This window comes from Chionomys nivalis, chromosome 24 (genome assembly GCF_950005125.1).
Source record: "Chionomys nivalis chromosome 24, mChiNiv1.1, whole genome shotgun sequence".
Taxonomy (NCBI): Eukaryota; Metazoa; Chordata; class Mammalia; order Rodentia; family Cricetidae; genus Chionomys; species Chionomys nivalis.
The window spans coordinates 50,929,246-50,950,400 of NC_080109.1; the positions used below are offsets into that span (position 1 = coordinate 50,929,246).

Genomic DNA, 21,155 nt, shown 5'->3' on the forward strand with positions numbered 1-21,155 from the left:
CTCTCTTTTCTAGGAGCATGTCTCAAGAGCTTTGTCACACCTGTCCATTGGGGAAACTCCAGCTACAACACAGCCTTCTATGTCCTCAGAAGAAAGGAAGGAACGGTGGGAACAGGGCCAGGCTGATTACATGGGAGCAGATTCTTTTGATAACATCAAGAGAAAACTTGACACTTACCTACAGTAGAAGCACTGCCATTTCCCTGTGGACACATCCACGTCTTAGGCACATTTCTGATACTTAGTATGTGAAGCTGGTTGAAAAGTCTGTTATAGTTGTTAGAGGCTTTCAACAAACCTCCTCAGATGAAGGTGGGCAGGATAAAAGGTGACAACTGGTCAGACATTATAAAGTACATGGATAAGTGCTGTTTAATCCTAGACTTTTTCAGGAATTCTTTAATTCTTCAGTTGCCCACATGTATGGTAAAGGAAAGCCAGCATTAAGCTATTACAATGGTTCTCCAAGAGGTGCAGAACTTGACTGTCCATCTATCTCACTTCAAACAAGATATGACACTGTCCCATATTTGCTTGTTGTTCCCTTCATTAGACCTGCAGTTTAGAGTTGCCCAAAGCCTGCCAGAGAGCTAATTCTATTTCCAGGCTAAAGCAGCCTTTATTAACACTGTGGAGTGATTCATAAGCCTACCAGCTACTGTTAGTTCACCAGTTTTCTATGCACCCTGAAGGCAGCATGCAGGCTCACCTTTTTTCCAGTTCTGTCTACTTGAAAATTACAGTGTGCTCTCTGATGGTTACCTATGGTGGCATTATATAAAATAAATAAAGACTTATTGACATATCTTGGTTGTTTAAGTACTTCTCTACCTCACCCTTGGAAAAAATCATTCAGTAATTTTTCAAAATATGTGCAATTGCTCAGTTTGAAAACTACAAACCTTCACACTGGTATATGCTTTAAAAATTATCTAAGACATTTAAATCTATTTTCCAGTGATGGTAACAGATATTATATATTATAATATTATAATTATAAATATAATTATAAATATAATTATATCCTTGGTGAGTATTCAGAGAGCTTGACTCTTAAAACCTTAAAATTATGAGGCCATATCAGTAATTTTACTCTGTAATCTTTCAGAATTATCTGACTCAGTCGTGGACCCAGTGATCTCTAGCGTTTTATAAAGAAAAACAATAAAAATATGTTTGTTAGACTTCTGGGTGCCTGAATCTATGCATTCATTCAGTCACCCTAGAGCAATGACCCACAGCACCAATAGAGTGTAGGCTGCAATGAGTGGCAAGCTGTGAAGCATGGGGCCGAAAATAATCTTTTATAACCAAAACAAGGTATCACATATATTTAAGCTGAAGAAAATAAGAGAACATGAAAGGGAAAAACAAGATTTGATGGTCCTTATCTTCTTTTCTGTAATATCTTGTAGATATCAGTCATTCATACTCTGTGTGGCTGAATGAATATACAAGGGTTTGGATACCTTAAGACAAGAATGACTAGGAAGCAACTCAGAGGCTATAACAAGAAATCCTTAACTTACTTATTTAAATTATAATAGTGATAAAATATCTGAGACACTTGGACTGGTAGATGAGTTGCTATGATCTTCTAGTAAAAGAAACATTTACCAAAGGACTGAAATGACTGCCACTCGTCGGATCATATAATGGAATCACAAACCTCTTCAAGGTAATTTGGCTAAGTCATATGCATCTCTTCCTTTTTGGCTTCTGAGTCTGCTAGAAATAAACAGAAGACCACCTCTATTTTTGTGGCCAAGCAATATGTAATCCAAATAAAGTGTATAGGAAAAAATATGACTGGAAATATTTTTTAATTTAGAAAAGATTTATAAACATCAAATTCTGTGAAATCAAGCACTGAATTGTTGGTCGTTCTTTATTATTATTTTTATTTTTGTTTTGTTTTGAGGACAGGGTTTTTCTGTAGCTTTGAAGCCTGTCCTAGAACTCACTCTGTAGACCAGGCTAGCCTGAAACTCACAAAGATCTGCCTGCCTCTGCCTCCTGAGTACTGGGAATAAAGGTGTGTGCCACCACCGCTTGGCCTCATTGTCTATTTTTAATACAGTGTAAGAAGTTAAGGTTTAAGGTAAAAAAGCTCATATGATGATTAGATTTTACATAGTGGGTATTTAGTGAAGTCTGTTGACGTTGAGTTAGAAACAGTACATAGCACAGTAAGTATAAGGTATATCAAGGCACATGGCTGCAGTGTCACCAAGTAGTCTACCATTTCTTTAAGAGGCTTCATCTTTCATCATCTTCATCTTTCAAAAATGCCTTAAGTAAACCTTATTGAAAAAAATCTTACAAAATTGTTTCCAGACAGTTCAACTTTCAAAATACCAACAAACCCCTGAAATTTTATAATAAGATTATATAAGAGGCAGTAACTCAAAATATAAGGTGGACATTTATGGAAGTGATCAATATGCCCTTACATCAATAACCCCTTGTGAGCAATATACTCACTGGTAATAAACTAAATAGGATTATTTATAGTCTTAAATGTTTAGTTTTTAAGGACAAAATCTATAATTTATTACACATAGTTATTATAATAACCCCCATTGTTCTTAAAATGAGATTAAATGTAACCCAGTATTTCAGATCAGTGTATTTTATATAAACTTCAAATATATACTAAGATCTGAAGGAGAATTTCAATAGTTGCACAAAACTTACATGTGATGAGTAAATTACAGTAACAGTACTTTTAAGTGATTCAATAAAAAATGTACAATGAACATGTTTATAGAAGTGAGACTTTTTTGTTAAAAAGAAAATAGTCACTAAATGATGACACCAAGGAAGGTAAATTTTTTAAGCTTTTTATTGAGTTTAAATTTAAAGAAAAATCCAGTTTGAAACAATTATAAATACAATATTTTCAGTATATTTCTAAGTAATAAAATAGCATTTCATAAATATTTTCATTCCAGTGGTTTATACATCTTGAATTAACTTTTTATTAATGCCATTTAATATACTAAAAATTACTTGATAACCTGATTGCTATGAATATATTTTAAAGCATAGCACTGTAGTTTTCTGGGTAAGCAGCACACTGCCTCCACTTCTGAGCCTGAGTTTATCTGTAATTAAAATAGGTAAGGTGGGTTTCTTTCTTGTTTGGGCCAGAAACAGTTAATACTTAATTTCACTGTGTGGGTACTACAGAACCATAATTCCATATGTAATGAGACTGGATTTGTAGTCTTACAAGGTGGAAAATCTGCCATGGGGCTCCTAACCCTAGCAGGCCAGTCCACTTACACCCCGATAGAAATGTTTTCCTGAAAACCATGCCTACCTCACCTGTTACTATGAGAAATAGAACTAAGAAGATTCTTGCTGGCTAATTTTATTCCCTTGGAGCAATAGCAGGTAGTGGGTGAGCTATATGCCATACACCTTGGAAGGGTACCTATCATCTCTTTCAGTTACGTCTCTTGTAGCACAAGTAAAATCTCAGATATTCTTCAGTCTGTACCATAAACAATGAAGAATTTCTTAGTAATCTCTTATCTGGATTTCAAAGAATCCACAGGAAAATAAAATGACTAATTATATAACCTGACTGCTTATTTGTTTAAGATGACTCAACGTCATCTATAATTCTGTGGCAACTAGTAAGTTTTCTTATTAGAAAAAGGGTTAAGAAAAATGTGTGGATCAGTTAGTGAAATTCCAAAATTAAATTCTGATTTAAAATACACAAAGCCATTTTTACAAAATTCAGGATTGAGATGTCTTTAAGGGTTGAAATTACTTTTGGTCATCCAGCCAACTTCCATCCTAATTATCACACCTCTCACATACAATAGTAGTCTTCTGTTTTATAAAAATTTATGAAGTTATTTCCAAAAGCCCTACACAAATAAAAACAATTTATAGACATATCTATTTAAATCAAGTTATTTAAGTTTTCCAAACAAACCGGGTAGAACTGGTTCTTTCACCTCTACAAGACTATTTACGGCTTGTGATCTATGACTACATTTAAATAATGAATGTAGCACCACTTCATTAAAATGAACACACAACTTTGATGAGGTCCCTAATTTTTTCTAAAGACATTCTGCAAACCACATATAAATTATAATTCAATGAAGCTATAAGAATTGCGATTAACTTGCTCCCTTGAACTTTGGTCTTCCATTTAAGGTTTGGTTATGGATATAACTACAGCTTTTGAACATCCAATAAAATCTTTCTTATAGTCTTGTATACATACTTGTTAATAATTTACAAGAATGGTAGACCCACTGAATCACCAATTAAAGACTTTGGTGAATAACCTAATATTTCCATCAAAGAAAAACTAACCTTCTGGTCAAAAGTATAAACTATGACCACACTTCAGTATGAAGATGTGGAATACAGAAAAGATGTAGGAAAATACTTAGCAAAGGCATTAGGAAAAGCTGAAGAGCAAAAGAACTTCTTTGACAACCTCCTTTAGGCCATTTTGCAATGGACCTTATTGCTATTGAAAGTTATCATTTAAAAAAAGATTCATATATAGAAGAGATATGTCAGTAATACCACTTTATTAATAGAAAAAATGTTTCATATGGAAAAAAATATGTTCTATACCTCATTCTTAAATCTGTATTTGTCATGTGTAAAACTTAGGCATCTGTTCAACCCGACCTTACAAAAGTCATACAAATTATAAATCAACTAAAGTTCTGATTTCATTTATTTTAGCTTGCTTCACTTCATTAGCATCTGGTTTTTTAGTTCCAAAAGCACCAGCTGCAAGTTCTCTTTTTGTGTTTTGTATTTTCAACATATTTTCTTCGACAGAATCCTTTACAATGAACTTCAAGAAGAAAAATGAATGAAGTTGGTTAAGAACTTTTCAGGTAACAAAATAAAGGTTTTTTTTTATTCTCTTTAAAAAATATTACTAAGAAAATTAGACTATTCCTGAGCTGCACAAAGGATTAACATGCTAACAACACTGCCCACTAAAGTCATAAGGAATAAACATACCACTTTAAAAGAATGTATTTCAGCAATACCCACATTTAAAAGTCAAAAGATTATATAAACATACGTACTTGTGTGTGTGTGTGTATACATATATATCCTTCAGGTCAGTTTACAATGAACTTATTGCTATTTCAACTATTATTTTTTAATTGATTTTCATTGAGCTCTACATTTTTCTCTGCTCCTCTCCCTGCTCAAATATCATTATTTAAGGTTAGCTTTTTTTTTCTTATTGCAGCAACTAGAACATTTTACAGTGTATTATAGGAATACTTTATTATTTCACATTAAAAAAAATATATATATATATATAATTTTTTTCTCTCCCTTTCTCAATATGCAATGAGGATATTTAAAACATCTGTAGGAGCTAAGCATGGCTTCCCTTTCTCATTCAATGTCATTTTATTGTACAAAGAAAATGGCTAAAATCACAGAAGTTATACCACTCCCCACATCACTATGTGAGAAAAATAACACAAATTATATAGGTATTCCTGTAGCTAGAATATTATCAGAATTAATTCAGCATTATATTAAGAGTCAAATGAAGTTTCCACAATGAAAGTCTTTATGTACATGAGAAAGTACATGCCAATATGGCAAGAGATAATTAAGAAACTTGATAAAATTCAACATTTCTGATAAAAATCTTAAAAGTAATAAAATCTTCACCTAGGAATAAAAGGCATGTCCAAGTCTTAGTCAAGATCTCTACTAGAAACTTCCTAAAAAAGCGTTTAGTGTGAAGTAATAAAGTATTCCTAACAAACACTTTAATGTAAAATGTCCTAGTTACTGCAAACAAAAAAAGATGTATTAAAGAACTTTACTGAAATACATTTTAAAAACTAGATTTGCATTTAATATGTGTCTATTCAAAAAGATTTCTTATTCCAATGATGACAGTTATCAAAGGAATTATAAATTTAATAAATCCTGTTCAATATTCACCTAGTGGGATATAATGGTGTACTATTATTCATAATAATAGTGATAACTAATGAAATTTTCAAAATGAACATTAATGAGACTCTTTATCAGATATCTAACTTTGTAGACTCAGTCAGTAGAACATAAGTCAAAGTGCAAAACCGACATTTAAAAAGCCAGGCATGGAACAATATGCTAAAAATCTCAATGTTGGGGAGGTAGCAGGCAAGTTTCTAGGATTTACTGGCCAACCTGCCTACCCTATTTGTCATTCCATGGCCTATACTGAAGACAACTTCAAGTTATTTAAATAGCAATTCTAAATCCACAAGTATAATTTTGTGAATCTACCCTGAAGAAATACTGGTATATGTGCACAAATATGTATGTACAGCACCTCTGAAGACAACACTGATGTTTTTACAAAGCTTAAGACTGTTTATTCATGATCTGTCTGCAGATGCTAATGAAGATTAAGAATCACAGATATAAAGCAGAATGACAGTTCTGAGTGGCTGGGTAATGGGGAGCAATGGGAAGTGTAAAGGAATATAAAGTGAATATAGAAAGATTCGGTTAGGTACAACAGAGAAGATCTGTAGATGGATGGTAATGGTGACTGCATATCGTATAGCATTCCTAATGCAAAAAACTCTGTGTTTAAAATAACAGCTGGAATGGTAAACTGTGTACATATTACCCCAGAAAGTATCGTTCTAAATGGATATAGAGAGTAAGTCTTCAATGCATGTTTAAGGGGAAAGAATATATTATAAATGATAAAGTATTATCCAATTTTTTTTCATTTTTTTATGTTGAGATATATACATGACTAAGAATGTATGTAGCTACAGAGAAAAAAACCTTTGAACATGTTTGAAGCTATGGAGTAGGAAACAGGGTGAGTTTTATATTTCTCCACAATCCTACTTCAATCATGGTAATAATATATTATATATACTTGTGTTAATTTTAAAAAGCAAACATAATTTTAAAATAGGTAGCTTTAAAAACTCACTTTTGTAATGATAACCTCTTGCTTCTGGCCAAGCCGATGGCATCTGTCAAAGCACTGATCTTCTGCAGCAGGGTTCCAGGCCTAGGGAGATGACCATATGATTACTGCTATGCGCCAGTCATTCATCTCAGTATGCTGTATTCATCTTTTTCCAATTGAATGCAAACACAGATTACAAATGTACCCGGAAGAAAGCTATTTCCTAATCACTGTGAAAACAGGCAGTCTTTTCCCCATCTACTGCATTCCATTAACTTAAGCAGTAGTTTAGCATCTTATTGTGGCAGAGACGGTGGGCTCCTTGTTCATCCCAGCCACCTGGCTAGCTTAGCCCCGAAATAACCACACAGAAATTGCATTAATTAAATCACTACTTGGCCCATTAGCTCTATCCTCTTACTGGCTAACTCTCACATCTTGATTTAACCCATTTCTATTAATCTGTATATCGCCACGTGGCAACGGCTTACCGGGAAAGATTCAGCATGTCTGACTCTGGTGGCTCCATGGCAACTCTCTGACCCTGCCTTCTTCCTCCTAGCATTCCGTTTAATTTTCCCCACCTACCTAAATTCTGCACTATCAACTAGGCCAAGGCGGTTTATTAACCAATAAAAGCAACACAATTGACAGAAGGACCTCCTATACCTATACCTGAATGTGTAAGGCCTGTGTGTTTTAAAATTCAATTTTTCAGATTTTTTAGAATGTTTACATAGATCCATAAACCAAAAACCCAAGGGCCAAAACTTTCTTAAGTTTGAGTCAGTCCTTGAACAGATCCAAGTTTTAGAGCATCTCAAAAAGAGATGTTCAACTTGTGCCCAACAAAGGCCTGGCAGGCATGGGGGCAGCAACATAATGATCTGCCAGCTGAACAGAACACCTTGTGATTTTATACATTCTCTCAGATAGCTTAAATGGCCACCATATGAAAAAGTGTCTCCTCTTGCAGGTTTTCTTTTCCCACTGATGAAACACAAATACAAAAAAGTTTCAAGGGTAGTCAAAAGTCCTAAAAGCTCTCAGACTTGTGGATGCAAACATATGTATGTGGAATCACCTGAACTTCAAAACTGAAACATAAAAGTGCATGAGTTCTTTCTAAGGCTGAAAAAAATGATGAAATAAAGCAATAAGAACACCCAGCTACAGAGTTTTTCAGTAGCAGCCAAATGGCTTCAAATGATAGAGGTAGTCATGTTGGTGAGACTTTATGGGTATAGCTTCTGACATGCTAATATGTATGAGGAAAGAGGTCCCAACCAGACACAAAGGACTACAGTCCTTTGTATTCTGAGAGTGGAAAAAATAGTCTTACACAGGGAAGAGCACAGCAACGGATTATCTAGTACCAAACTGTAATTTCTGAAAATACACAGCCAAATGACATTATACAGACTGAGAAGATTGTATTTATGCACTTAGGAATTTACACATACATATATGTTTATAAAACAATTAATGAAGTAGGCCATGAATTGAAAAGAGAGCATGTACATGAGAAGGTTTAGAGGGAGGAAAGGGAAAGAAGCAATGATACTATATATAATATATTAAAATATATATCATAGTTATCATATATAATTATATATGGTATCATATATAATCATGTAATTATATATAATTATGTGGTGTGTATAATTTATGTATTGTATAATATATATATATATATATATATATATATATATTACAATCTCCAAAAAAAGACATTGCTGTCAAGATAACCAGTATATTGCTCCTCACAGTGGCACACACCCTTTAGAGATAGAGGCAGGCAGCTCTCTATGAGTTCAAGACCCATAGGGCAAGCTCCACCCTGTCTCAAAATAAAAAGGTTAAATTTGGGGACTGGAGAGATAGGTCAATGGTTGAAGTGCTTGCTGCTCTTTCAGATGATTGGAATGCAGTTTTCAACACCCCATTCAGACATTCCAAAACCACCAGTAAGTCCAGCTTCAGAATATCTGAAGCTTTCTGCCTGGATTCCTCAGGTACCTGCTAGGCACATTGAAGACAGACACACATAAATATAAATAATAAAAGTTAAATTTGAAGATTCTTAAAAATGAAAGCAAGAGCTAGGAGTGGCTCAGTAGTATGAGAACTTGCTGTGGAAACATGAGGACCTGGGTTGAAATCCCCAGCATCCCCAGAGAAGCTGGGCATGACTCCGAGTGTTTGTATCAATGTTGGGGGACAGAGACAAGTGGATTCTAGCTCACTGGTCAGCAAGCCTGGACAAAATGCAACTTCCAGGTTCAATGACAGATCCCATCTTGAGAGAGTAACATGGACAGCAATAAGAAAAAGACAGCCAACATTATTCCCTGGTCTACATACTCACTTACACAGGCACATACCAAAACACATAACACATAAACCTGAAAACAGTATTTGGGGGTAAAGGAACACAGCAAGTACTAGCTGAAAATAGAAACAATCATATGTAGATGAGGTCATGTTTAAGGTATCATTTTCTTCTAAATTCCCTGGGGACTAAGAAAAAAAAAATACTTTTTCTGTCAATTTGCTGATGACTTAAGTAATATATTTTCCAGTATAGAAGTTTGACTTCAGGATATATCAGCTATAATTTTCTAAAAACTTTATGAATTACTTGTATTTCACAGATATTTTTAAGTTATTATACCAAGAGATGAAATCAATTTTTCCTATTGCCTGTATTTTATTTTAGGAACAATGATAAACTGGAAATACAAATGTAGTTTAAAAAAGAGATCTAAATTATCTCACAATATAAATCACACAGCACTCATCCTCACATGTAATGATTAAGAAGGTAACTCATGATGTTACTCCAACATTTAGAGAATGCTTTATGAATAGGTAAAAATTATCAAGTTTTTGTTGTTGAGTCTTATTTTTCTGGGGGTTAGCTTTTGCTTTTAAGTTAGAAATGACATTGAAAAGTGTGGCAAGTTCAGTAAAAATCAATCTACTACAAAAGTTATAAAACATTGGGACACTTTTTTTAAACCATAACTTCAGTGGCCAACTTACGAAAAACAATTTTATACTCTGTTCTAAAAATAAACTTTTGTTGTTTTGTTGTTTTTTGTTTTGTTTTTGTTTGTTTTGTTTTTTGTTTTTTGAAACAGGGTTTCTCTATAGCTTGGTAGCCTGTCCGGGAACTCTCTCTGTAGATCAGGTTGGTCTTGAACTCACAGAGATCCGCCTGCCTCTGCCTCCCAAGTGCTGGGATTAAAGGATTATACCTGAATTAGTTAGGATAACATAGCATACAAGATTTCCAAAACAATAACCTTTAGTTTTAACTTTGGATTTGACCACAGCACTAAGGAAATATTCACCACTGCTACCCGTAATTTGCACCCATGGAAGTGGGTACAACATGACTCTGGGAAGGTTATCCTCAAAAAGGAAACAGTTTAAAAAAGAAAAAGTCATGACGCATGCATCAAGCTAGGAAGCCTTACCAGAATAACTAATATTCTTATCTTCGTAAAATGTCTACATGCTACCATTTTATAAATCTGCTATTTCAAGAAGCAAGCCAAAATCATAAATCATAAATATATCAATGCATAGAAATTATACAGGACTGCCTGGCCCTCATAGTATACTGAGAAAATTAGAAATTAAAACCAGTCTATGGTGCTTATATCTAAAGAGTTCATTCTATACATTCTCAAAAATACACTCCTACATGTATGCAACCTCAGGTTATTTGTCTTTGTGAAAAAAGTGCAGAGTAAATTGTGGCTCTCTTATCTCTACAGCCTGAATTATACAACCACTATCAGCTAGTAAAACTTACCCAGAACATGTTGATGGACAGCTGAACCTGAATCAGCTAGAATACATGTATAAAATATACATTTTAAGTCTCCTCCAGGAACTCCTAAGTCTCAGAAGAGAGAGGTTTAAAACTGCATTTGACCTAATGTTTAGGCAAGTTAGAGGCAGCACCACAATAGGAGCCACTATGTCTGATTCATAGTCAGATTCCCAATGTCTCTATCATACAACACTAAGAAAGAACTTATTAATTTGCTGCTTACTGAATCTTAAAAGCACTTTCACAGGCATGTTTTATGTATTCAGAAGAGTAGAAATGCACAGACTAGTACTTAAGAACACAGAATCTGACTTACAGAGTACTGTATGATACTGGGTAAATTGTTTAATTCTGTTTACTTTTCTGTGCACCAGTTTCCTCAACTGCAAATAAGGATAATGTTACCTTTATCACAATTCATTGTAACTACAAAGGCGTCAACCAAACAGGTTTTGTTTCTTTTTCTTTCTTTCTTTTTGTTTTTGTTTGGAAATGGGAGTGGGGAGATAACATTTTGCAAAGTCTGTATAAGTACTTACTGGATCCATTAAGAACACCCGAGAAGCTGCACAAAGATTCAAGCCAACTCCACCTGCTTTTAAGGACAGCAGCATTATGGTGGGAGATCCTGCTTCTGTATTTTGAAAGCACTGAATTGATTCAACTCTTTTCTTTTGAGTCATGGAACCATCTAAACGAGTAAATATGAATCCTGAGGCTCTAATGGGGAAAAAAGAACAGATAGGTAATACTATACTATAAAAAGTATTAAATAGTGAACACATTATAGTTAAACCAAATTCTTCCCTAATTAAATTAATGTGGTAAAAGACCAGTCAAACCCAAGCCTTGCACAAGTTAGATAAGCACCTTCCCAGGGACTACACATTCATTCCTTCATTCATTTCTCAATAAAGCAATACTATGCATCTAGCCATCTATCAAATACTAAGTCAATTACTTCCTGATTAATTCGGGACTTAATAGATTATATACAGGAGAAGTTCTGTGGTTACATTAAATATCATTTAAAAAAGATGAAATGACTAAACCTGGTAAAATATTAAAACCTTGATTTTTGGTATCAAACAATACACATGAGCAAAATCCTCCTATGTGAAGTAAAACACACTTAAACTTACTTAAGTGGTGTTTCTATTAAAGACAGGAAAGTGGTAAACTGAGAAACAACCAAACTTTTTATGTTGGGGTTCTTTGTCCGTAATTCAATCAAAGCATGCATTAGAGCATTGATCTAGAAAAAAAAAAAAATAGATTCCATCTCAATTGGTAAGGTAAGTCCAAATATTGTAGTTTTTAAAATTTATTAGCAAACACTAATTTTAATCAGGTTCACATAATGCAGCATTCACTGAATAAATTCCAACATTGAAAGGGTTTTTATATACTTTAACTAAAAGGCAAAAGTAAAAGAACAGAGACTGAAAAAATACCATAATAATTCAAATCCCTTTCTTTTCTATCTTAAGTTTAACACAAAATATAAACACAAGTCAGTAGCAACAAAATAATATGCAATGACAGGCTTAAAGCAGAATTAGAATAACTATTTTAATTATGTGATATTCCCTCATTAAATATGAAATAACAGAACATTTGCACACGGGTACTTTACCTTTGAACTGGACGTCCATTCCATATTGGATTTTTTCTCACTGTCACATGCTGATTCTTCTGGAGGACATTCCAATAAATTATCTCCATGTATATTATTTCTGCATAAAGGGCATTTAGCATGTGGCTATATACAAAAGAACAAAGAGTGAACCACACTTGTCATAAGGATAGAGATATAAATTTTCTAAATTTTCTGTATTGTATAGAAAGTTCTACATTCCTTATGGTTAATTTTATTCAGGCTTTTTGTCACATACGTCTACTTGGGATCAACCTGTACCTGAACTCCAAACATACAAACATGTCTTCTTGTTGTAAGAGACATATATAAAGGACAGAGCAAAAGAGTGCAATCCTGACTAATGGCAGAAGCTCAGAGCACTGATTATCATTTGCTGCTAAATAAAATGTGATGAATAATTTCTTGAACATAACTATAATACAGTAAACACGCATGTAGTTCTCCAAAAGAAAAAGTCCTTAATTCAGTGGTTCTCAATCTGTGGGTTGTGACCATGTTTGGCATATCAGATATTTACATTACAATTCACAACACTACCAAAATTACTGTTATAAAGTAGCAGCGAAATAATGTTATGGTTGGGGTCACCATAACATATGGAACTGTATTAAAGGGTTGCAGCATTACAAAGGTTGAGAACCACTGTAAGAGTTTATAAAACTAGTTTACAAAGCTTATAATAGCTTGAGAACTCCATAGTACTAAAATACTACAAGTACACTCAAAGCAAGATCTGATGAGATTACATCTTAACTAGATATTCAATATCACTGCAAATCAAAAAGATACAAAAGCTTATACATTAAAAATCTATTTAAAGAACCACCTTTTAGGAGGAGAAGATAAACGACTAGGGGGAAAAGTACGTACGGGTAGTAGTTTATACAGCTATGTTTACTTCTTAATCAAGTTTAAAATTGTAATTTGTGCATTTTTCCAAATGCATGGTCTACATCAATTTGAAATAGTTTTAGTTTGCATTAGCTGAAAGATTGCTTAAGGTGCCATTCAGTTCCCAACATTGTCCTCAAAAGAATCTAGCCCTATTTCATTCAACAGGGCAAAGAGCTATATGTGTCAATCAGATCCCTGAGACGGGTCCCTAAGCCAGATTAGAGTGATCACCAGATTTTGAAATTAGTTTAAGAAAAAAATAAAACAAATAGTTTACTTTAAATATATTAGACTAAATTAAAATAAACATGTTACTTTTTACCTTTTAAAACGTATGGCTACTATAAAACTTAAATTCACTGTCTCATTTTATTAACATATTTAATTGAACACAAGGATCTGAAATTTACTGACTAAAAGGTAGTACCTCCAAAAAATAATGCCTTTAATTCATGATATACATCACCTATTACAACATAAATAATTAACTGTGAAAGGTGCAACATTAAATTAAAATTAGAATACATTATAATTCCCTGAACTAGGCTGGGCTTTTACTACACCAAAGAAAGTTACATCACTCTATCAAGCACTGACTACATACTGAACAAAAACTAACCTGCTCATTCTGAATGACCTGGCAAATACAAGGTTTACAAAATACATGTGCACAATGTGTTATCACAGGAAATGCTAATGAATCCAGGCAAATTGCACATTCTTCATCTGAACCAGAGCTCAGAATTAACCTCATCTTCCTTATTAACGTCTTTCTCAGTTCTTCAGGTGTATCATTTCCTAGAAGGAAAAAAAAGAGGCTCAAAAATTCATGTAGAGCCGGGCGGTGGTGGCGCACGCCTTTAATCCCAGCACTCGGGAGGCAGAGGCAGGTGGATCTCTGGGAGTTCAAGGCCAGCCTGGTCTACAAGAGCTAGTTCCAGGACGGGCACCAAAGCTAAGAGAAACCCTGTCTCGAAAAAACCAAAAAAAAAAAAAAAAAAAAAAATTCATGTAGAACAAACTTTGTAATGTAACTTGAATAGTTCCTCTTATTTTCTTTTTCTTTTTTCTTTTTTTAAGACAGGGTTTTTCTGTAGCTTTGGGGCCTATCCTGGAACTAGCTCTAGTAGACTAGGCTAACCTCGAACTCACAGAGATCTCCCTGCCTCTGCCTCCTGAGTACTGGGATTAAAGGTGTGTGCCAACACTGCCTGGCCTAGTTTCTCTTATATAAAGAACTTTGCTTAATTATCTTTAATCTTTATTCTAGCATTTGTAAAACATGTCATGTATTTGGAATTCTAAGAAAAATTCAGAAGATGCAATCTCACATCACACAAGCATAAAATAGTATCTGATACACTAGCAACATATGAGAAAGAACCAGTTTGAATAATCTGGAAATCCTGCAAAGACATCACACTTCCTTTCATTCATAAAAAAATTTTTGGAGTCAGAAAGAAGACTGAGCAGGTAAAGACATCTGCCACCATGCTTGACAACATGAACTCAATCCCAGGACCCACATGGTATAGAAAGAACTGATTCTTGCAAGTTGTCCTCTGACCTCCATATTATGCATCCATGCACCCATGCATATTCATATACAAACACATAAAATAAAGATGTAATTTTTAAAAATCTTAATTAAAGCAAGGCATATCAAAGTAACAGACCAAATTCAAGTCATATAAAAATCTGTCCTTCTGACTAAAATATTTAGCAAATGTAATGTTATGAACCAATCACATGTCCTTACCAGAGGGACCACTCGAAGATATGCCATTTGTTAGAAGATGAGTATGACAACAAATCTGCCTCAATCTAAGCAGAAGACCCAAGACATCTGCATAGTGCGCAAGGACAGTACCTTCAGTAAAATACCTAGAGATAAAATGTCAAACATTGTCAATATCTCTAAATGAGGACAGAATCAAAAGCCACCCTGTGTTTAATGAAACCAAGAAAAAAAATCAGCTATGAAAATGTCAATAAGCACTGACAATATCCTCAGCTGTTTCTTCAAAGTAAGAGGTGTATACACAATGAAAAGAAATTAGTACCTCTCATGTGAAAACAGAAATAGGGTGAACTTTCTAGTACAATTTACACACACACACACACACACACACATGGAGGAAGGGAGGCTGTAGCACAATCCTCAATTTTATAAGCAATTATAATGCTTTCTGATCTCTGTTGCATAAACATCAATAAAACCTAGAAGGATTCACACTAATCTTATGAATAAAAAAATTGGGTATTGTTTCATGGCCTAGGACATAGCTAGGACCTTTATGATCTGGACAAACAGCTATTCCAGAAAGAAGACAAGATAATCAGATATTGAATACCAGCATAGCACAAAGGAGGCAGTAAAAGAAGACTCAACGGAAAAAATTATAACCACAGAAAAAATAAAAATTAGGACTGTGAGCAGCACCATGATTTAAGATCATCAATGGAACAAGTTCCAGCAAACAATATGAGTTCATGGCAAAGATAAAGAAATTTTACAAGATGTAGTATGTCAACACCAGAGATCCAAGACAAACCTGATTATAACAAAGAAAAGGAAGCCACCAGAGAAAGGAAGAGTCACACTATGTCTTAGTTGAGGTTTCTATTGCTGTGAAGAGAATCTATGAATATTTAATCGTGGCTGACTTACAATTCAGAGGTTTAGTCCATTGTTGTGGCAGAAAGCATGGTGGCACGCAGGCAGACATAGTGCTGGAGAGGTACCCGAGAGTTCTATATTTGGATCAGCAGACAAAAGGAAGAGAGTGCCACACTGGGCTAGTATAGGAGGTTCTTCTGTTTATGTGTTGCTTTCATTGGTTGAATAAAAAAAAAAAACTGCCTTGACCTTTTGATAGGGCAGAACTTAGATAGGTGGAGTAGACCAAACTGAATGCTGGAAAGAAGGGCAGTGTGGCAGACGCCATGGATCTCCTGCCTGGGAGCGACACTGGTAAACCATGGTCAGGTGACAATACACAGATTAATGAAAATGGGTTAAATTAAGATGTAAAAATTAGCCAATAAAAAGTTATATCTAATGGGCCAGATAGTGTTTTAATGACTACAATTTCTGTGTGATTATTTACGACAGAACAAAGGGAACCCTCTCTCCATTCAACACTGGGCCTGGCTTGAGCATCTGAGACCTCAACGCCTACCTCCACAGTGACACACTTCCTCCAGCAAGGCCACACCTACTCCAACAAAGCCACACCTCCTACTAGTATCACTCCCTTAAAGGGGGAGTGATACTATTACCTATGGGGGCATTTTTAATTCAAATCATGACACATTAAACCTACTGACAAAGACATATGAAAGGAAAGGGACTGAGAAAACAAAAATTAGTTATTTAGAATCATAAATAAATCAATACCAATAGAGGGTAAATGAAAAACATTTAAAAGACACAGTAAATAAAACAAAAAACAAAACATAGAGCAAAAAAATTTTAAAGGTGTGTGCAAGGTAGAGTACATACATAGAATCCAAAGATTTAAATGGTGCTATTATTCAACTTGAACTTACTTCCAGTTCACTCCTGCAAAAGCCCCATTCCTCTCTCTCCAAACCTCACCCTCTCAGAGAATCCCCAACAAAGAAAAAACAACCACCAAAAAGCCCAGTTCTGTATTCTTGGTGACTGTTGCTTTGATATACCTTAATATCAATGGACTCAAGTCACCTATAAAAAGACACAGGCTAAGAGAATGAATATAAAAATAGGATCCATCCTTTTGTTGCATATAAGAAACACATCTCGACCTCAAAGACAGACTTACCACAGAGGAAAGGGTTGGAAAAAGAAAATTATCCAACCAAATGGACCTAAGAAAAAAGACGATGTAGCTATCTTAATATCTATCAAAAAAGAAATTAAAATCAATCAAAAGAGATAGAAAAGGAACATCATACTCATCACAGGAAAAATTCATTAAGAAGACATCTCAATACTGAACATCTATCTCCCAAATAGAGGAGCACCCACATTTGTAAAAGAAACATTACTAAATCTTAAATCACACATCAAACTCTACACACTAATATTAGAAGACTTCCACACCCCACTCTCACGGCTGGACAGGACTGCCAGAAAAGAACTTAACAGAGAAATAATAGAACAGATGGCATGACTCAAATGGACTTAACTATAGCACATTTTACCCAAACACAAAATAATATAACTTCTTTTCAGCACCTCATGGAACCTTCTCTAAAACTGACTACCTACTCAGTTAACAAAGCAAACGTCAATAGATATAAAAAAAATGGAATAACACCCTGTATCTCATCAGATCACCATAGTTTAAAGTTAGAAGTCAACCAAAAACACTGGAAATTAAACAGTGCTTAATTAAACCACCCTTTGGTCAAGGAAGAAATAAAGAAAGGAATTAAAGACTTCCTAGAATTCAATGAAAATGAAGGCAAACGTACCCAAACCTATGGGACACTATGAAAGCAGAGGAAAGTTCATAGCAGAGGAAAGTTCATAGCACTAAGTGCCCACATAAAGAAATTGGGGAAATCTCACACTAAAAACATAACAGCACACCTGAAAGCTCTAGAACAAAAAGATGCAGACTCACCCAGGAGGAGTAGATAACAGGAACTAATCAAATTGTGGGGTGAAATCAATAAAACAGACACAAAGAAAACATTACCAAGAAACTATTAAAAAGGAGCTAGATCTTTAAGTATAATCAACAAGATACACAAACCCTTATCTAAACTAATCAAAAGGCAGAGAGAGAACATCCCAATTAACAAAATCAGAAATGAAAAGGGGGACATAACAGACACTGCGGAAATTCAGAGAATCATTATGTCATACTTCAAAAACGTGTACTAAACAAAATAGGAAAATCTAAAAGAAATGTATGATTTTCTAGATAGTTACCACATAACAAAATTAAATAAAGAACAGATGAGAAATTTAAATAGACCTATTACCCCTAAAGAAATAAAGCATTCATCAAATGTCTCCCAACCAAAAAAAGGCCAGGGCCCTATGGTTTCAGTGCAGAAATCTACTAGAACTTCAAGGAAGAGCTAATACATATATTCCTCAAATTGTTCCACACAAATAGAAACAGAAGGAACATTGCTTCACTCTTTTTATGAGGCTACAGTTACCTTGAAACCCAAACCACACAAAGACTCAACTAAGAAAGAAAATTACAGACTATTTCCCTCATAACCATTGATGTAAAAATACTCAATAAAATCCTGGCAAACTGATTCCAAGAATACATCAAAAAAAGAAAAATCAAGTTAGCTTTATCCCAGAAATGTAGGGAAAGTTCAACATGTAAAAATCTATCAATGTAATCCACCATATAAACAAACTGAAAGAAAAAAATGATCATTTTATTAGATGCCGAAAAAACATTAGGTAAAATCCAATGCCCCTTCATGATAAAGATCTTGGAGAGACCAGGGATAAAGGAATGAATCTAAACATTATAAAAAGCAATATGCAACAAGCTGACAGCCAACATCAAATTAAATGGATAGAAACTCAAGCAATTCTACTAAACTCAGGAACAAAACAAGGCTGTTCACTCTCTCAATATCTTCTCAATATAGTACTCGAAGTTCTAGCTGAGCAATAAGACAACAAAAGGAGATAAAGGCAATACAAAATGAAAAGGAAGAAGTCAAACTTCCACTATTTGCAGAGAGAACTTCTACTGCTGATAAACACTTTTAGTAATGTGGCAGGATACAAGATCCATTCAAATAAATAAATAAATAAATAAATAAATAAATAAATAAATAAATAAATAGATTGGAGCCCTCCTACATACAATAGATAAAAAGGCCAAGAACAAAATCAGAGAAACATTACCATTTACATTAACTACAAATAACATAAAATATCTTGGAGTAACACCAACCAAAGATATGAGAGAACTGTTTGACAAGAACTTTGTCTTTGAAGAAGGAAACTGAAGAAGATACCAGAAAATGCAAAGATTTTCCATGCTCTTGTATAGGTAGGAGTACCACAATAAAAGTGGCAATCCTACCAAAAGCTATCTATAGATTCAATGCAATCCCTATCAAAATTCCCAGCACCTCACAGACCTTGAAAGAGCAATATTCAACTTCATATACAAAAGCAAAAAACCCAGGACAGCCAAAATATTTCTGTACAATAAAGTAACTTCTGGAGGCCTGACCATTCCTGACATCAAGCTCTATTATAGAGTTACAGTAATGAAAACAACTTGGTAATTGGCATAAAAACAGACAGGTGGACCAATGGAATCAAATGGAAGACGATGATATTAAACCAATCACAAATGAACACCTGATTTTTGACAAAGAACCTAAAATTATACAATGAAAAAAAGAAAGCATCCTCAACAAATGGTGCTGGCATAACTGGCAATAGGTAAAAGAACGCAAATAGATCCGTATCTATCCTTATGCACAAAACTCAAGTTCAAATGGGTCAAAGACAGCAAGATAAATACCAGTCACACTGAATCTCATAGAAAAGAAAATGAGAAGCAGACTTGAACACATGGGCACAGGAGACCACTTCCTACATATAATACAATACCAGTAGCACAGACACTGAAAGCAACAATAAATAAATGGCACCTTCTGAAACTGAGAAACCTCTGTAAAGCAAAGGACACTGCCAATAAGACAAAATGACAGCCTACTGAATGGGAAAAGATCTTTACCAACCCCACATCAGACAGAGGACTGATCTTCAAAATATATAAATTCAAGATTTTAGACAGCAAAATTCCAAATAATCCAACTAAATAATAGGGTATAGCTCTAAACAGAATTTGCAACAGAAGAATTTCAAATGGCTGAAAGACATTTGAAGAACTACTCAACATACTTAGCCATCAGGGAAATGCAAATCAAAACAATTCTGAGATACCATCTTACACCAGTCAGAATGACTAAGTTCAAAAACACCGATGATATCTTATAATGGAGAGGATGCAGAGTAAGGGGAATACTCTTCCATCACTGGTAGGAGTGCAAAATTGTACAGCCATTTTGGAAATCAATATGGTGATTTCTAAGAAAATTGGGAATCAACCTACCTCAAGACCTAGCAATACCACACTTGGGCATATAACCAAAGGATGCACAATAATACGACAAGGACATTTTGTTCAACTATGTTCACAGCAGCATTATTTGTAATAGCCAGAACCTGAAAACAACCTAGATGCCTTCAATTAAAGAATGGAAAAAGCTGGATGGAGGAGGGAGGACCTTGGACTTTCCACAGGGCAGGGAACCCTGACTGCTCCTGGGACTGGAGAGGGAGGAGAAGAGGAGTGGGGGGAGGGGGAGAGGGGTGGGAGGAGGGGGAGGGAAATGGGAGGCGGGGAGGAGGCGGAAATTTTTTTTTCAATAAAAATAAATAAATAAAAAAAAAGAATGGAAAAAGAAAATGTGATAGTTACACAATGAAATACTACTCAATGGTTAAAAAACATGACGTCTTGAAATCTGCATGCAAATGGATGGAACTAAGGAAAAAAAAACATCCTGAGTGAGGTATCCAGATCCATAAAGATAAACATGGTATGTACTCACTCATAAGTGGATACTAGATAGATGAAAAGCCAAGGATAACCAGCCTATAGTCACAACCCCAGAGAAACTAGGTAACAAGGAGAACCCTAAAAGCAATATACATGGATCGCCCTGGGAAGGGGAAGTAGGTAAAACTCTCCTGAGAAAATTGGGAGTGTGGGGGTGGGGAAAAAGGGAGAGTGGAAGGGCAGTGGGAGAAGAAAAGGGTAGGG

The 21,155-nt window shown here is 34.7% G+C and overlaps 2 protein-coding genes across 5 annotated transcripts in view; one reads left to right on the forward strand and one right to left on the reverse strand.

The window, feature by feature from the left end:
• Gyg1 (glycogenin 1) overlaps positions 1-1,997 on the forward strand; it is a 32,550-nt gene extending 30,553 nt beyond the window's left edge. Inside the window, exon 8 of one of the 4 annotated variants that reach the window (XM_057756712.1) lies at positions 14-1,995. In XM_057756712.1, coding sequence (XP_057612695.1) covers positions 14-187 — 174 coding nt within the window. In that variant the 3' untranslated portion in view covers positions 188-1,995. Of the gene's footprint in view, positions 1-13 lie in introns of all 4 variants that reach the window. The other 3 variants (XM_057756713.1, XM_057756715.1, XM_057756714.1) reach the window with 3 other exon arrangements.
• An 841-nt stretch (positions 1,998-2,838) lies between these two features.
• The window catches only part of Hltf (helicase like transcription factor), a 72,609-nt gene continuing 54,292 nt past the window's right edge, over positions 2,839-21,155 (reverse strand). The window contains exons 18-24 of the mRNA XM_057756711.1: positions 15,101-15,225; positions 13,961-14,139; positions 12,424-12,549; positions 11,930-12,042; positions 11,327-11,507; positions 6,965-7,045; positions 2,839-4,840 (exon numbers count right to left, since the gene is read on the reverse strand). Coding sequence (XP_057612694.1) covers positions 4,688-4,840; positions 6,965-7,045; positions 11,327-11,507; positions 11,930-12,042; positions 12,424-12,549; positions 13,961-14,139; positions 15,101-15,225 — 958 coding nt within the window. The 3' untranslated portion in view covers positions 2,839-4,687. The remainder of the gene's footprint in view (positions 4,841-6,964; positions 7,046-11,326; positions 11,508-11,929; positions 12,043-12,423; positions 12,550-13,960; positions 14,140-15,100; positions 15,226-21,155) is intronic.